This window comes from Dasypus novemcinctus, chromosome 15 (assembly GCF_030445035.2).
Source record: "Dasypus novemcinctus isolate mDasNov1 chromosome 15, mDasNov1.1.hap2, whole genome shotgun sequence".
Classification (NCBI taxonomy): Eukaryota; Metazoa; Chordata; class Mammalia; order Cingulata; family Dasypodidae; genus Dasypus; species Dasypus novemcinctus.
The window spans coordinates 14,851,727-14,853,059 of record NC_080687.1 but is presented as its reverse complement, the minus strand read 5'-3'; the positions used below and the strand labels follow the sequence as shown (position 1 = coordinate 14,853,059).

Sequence of the window (1,333 nt, the reverse complement as noted above, 5' to 3'; positions counted from 1 at the left end):
TCAGCAGAGAAGCAGGATACATGATTAATATGCAAAATTCAGTAGGGTTTCTATATACTAGTAATGTGCAATCTGAGGAGCAAGTCAGGGGAACAAATTCCATTTATTAACACAATAATGACTAAAAGAATCAAATATTTAGGAATAAACCTAGCCAAGGACATAAAGTATTTGCATTCAGAAAACTGAAATGCATTGCTAAAAGAAATTTTAAAAGACCTAAATAAATGGAAGAACATTCTATGCTTATGGATCGGAAGGCTAAATTTTTTTTTTTGGGGGGGTACCAAATAACTTTATTTGAAGGAATGGTACCAATGAAAGAACTTGGTAGACGTTGATACAACTTATAGAAAAGGTAAACCCAACACACATGCACTACTACCCTGTGGCTCTGGGGAAGCCAACAGAAGGTTTAGCTCTCATCACTGCTTCCCAGAGTGTGCTTGTCAAAGAGATACTCTGCCAAGCCAGAATCCGGGGCCCCCATCTTGCGCAGGTTGGTTACGTAGTCACCCAGTTCTTTGATGGACTTCACCTGCTCATTCAGGTAATGGGTCTCAATGAAGTCACACAAATGGGGGTCATTTTTGTCAGTAGCCAGTTTGTGCAGTTCCAGTAGTGACTGATTCACCCTTTTTTCCAAGTGTAATGCACACTCCATTGCATTCAATCCGCTCTCCCAGTCATCTCGTTCTGGTTTCTTGATATCCTGAAGGAAGATTCTGCCGCCTCGTTGGTTCTGCAGCTTCATTAGTTTCTCAGCATGTTCCCTCTCCTCATGAGATTGGTGAAGAAAATATTTGGCAAAGTTCTTCAAAGCCACATCATCACGGTCAAAGTAGTAAGACATCGACAGGTAGACGTAAGAGGCGTAGAGCTCCAGGTTGATCTGGCGGTTGATGGCGGCCTCCGAGTCCTGGTTGTAGTTCTGGCGCACCTGCGACGGGGATGTGGTCGTCATGATGGGCGGTTGAGAAGCAGCAGCTGCGCGACACTGGACGGACGGTGACAAGCAGCTGGGGGTGGCTGGCCGACAGGGGCGAGCGCCGGGTTCCGTTCAAGCACTGTTGAAGCAGGAAACCACGGCGACTCTCCACGAAGACATCTCTAAATATTATTAAGATTCAATGTAATCCTGATAAAATTTCCACCAGTAGTTGTTAAAAGAAATGGAAAACATAATTACCAAGTGTATTTGGGAGGGTAAGGGGCCCAAAATAGTCAGAAACATCTTAAAAAGGAAAAGTGGTGTTGGAGGACTTTCACTTATGGACTTTCAATCATGTTATCTAGCTACAGTGTTTTAAAAAAACAACAACAGTATGACATT

General features: G+C 43.4%; 1 protein-coding gene across 1 annotated transcript; it reads right to left on the bottom strand.

Annotated features, from left to right (window-relative positions):
* Positions 1-324: 324 nt before the first annotated feature.
* LOC101435828 (ferritin heavy chain) lies at positions 325-1,103 on the bottom strand. Its single transcript, XM_058277054.2, has one exon. It carries the CDS (start codon positions 962-964, stop codon positions 416-418), a length of 549 nt encoding a protein of 182 aa, XP_058133037.1. The 5' UTR covers positions 965-1,103; the 3' UTR covers positions 325-415.
* Between the last annotated feature and the right edge of the window lie 230 nt (positions 1,104-1,333).

Coding starts and splice junctions, on each gene's coding strand:
- LOC101435828 (XM_058277054.2), bottom strand. CDS start 964: ATGACGACCACATCCCCGTCGCAGGTGCGCCAGAACTACAACCAGGAC.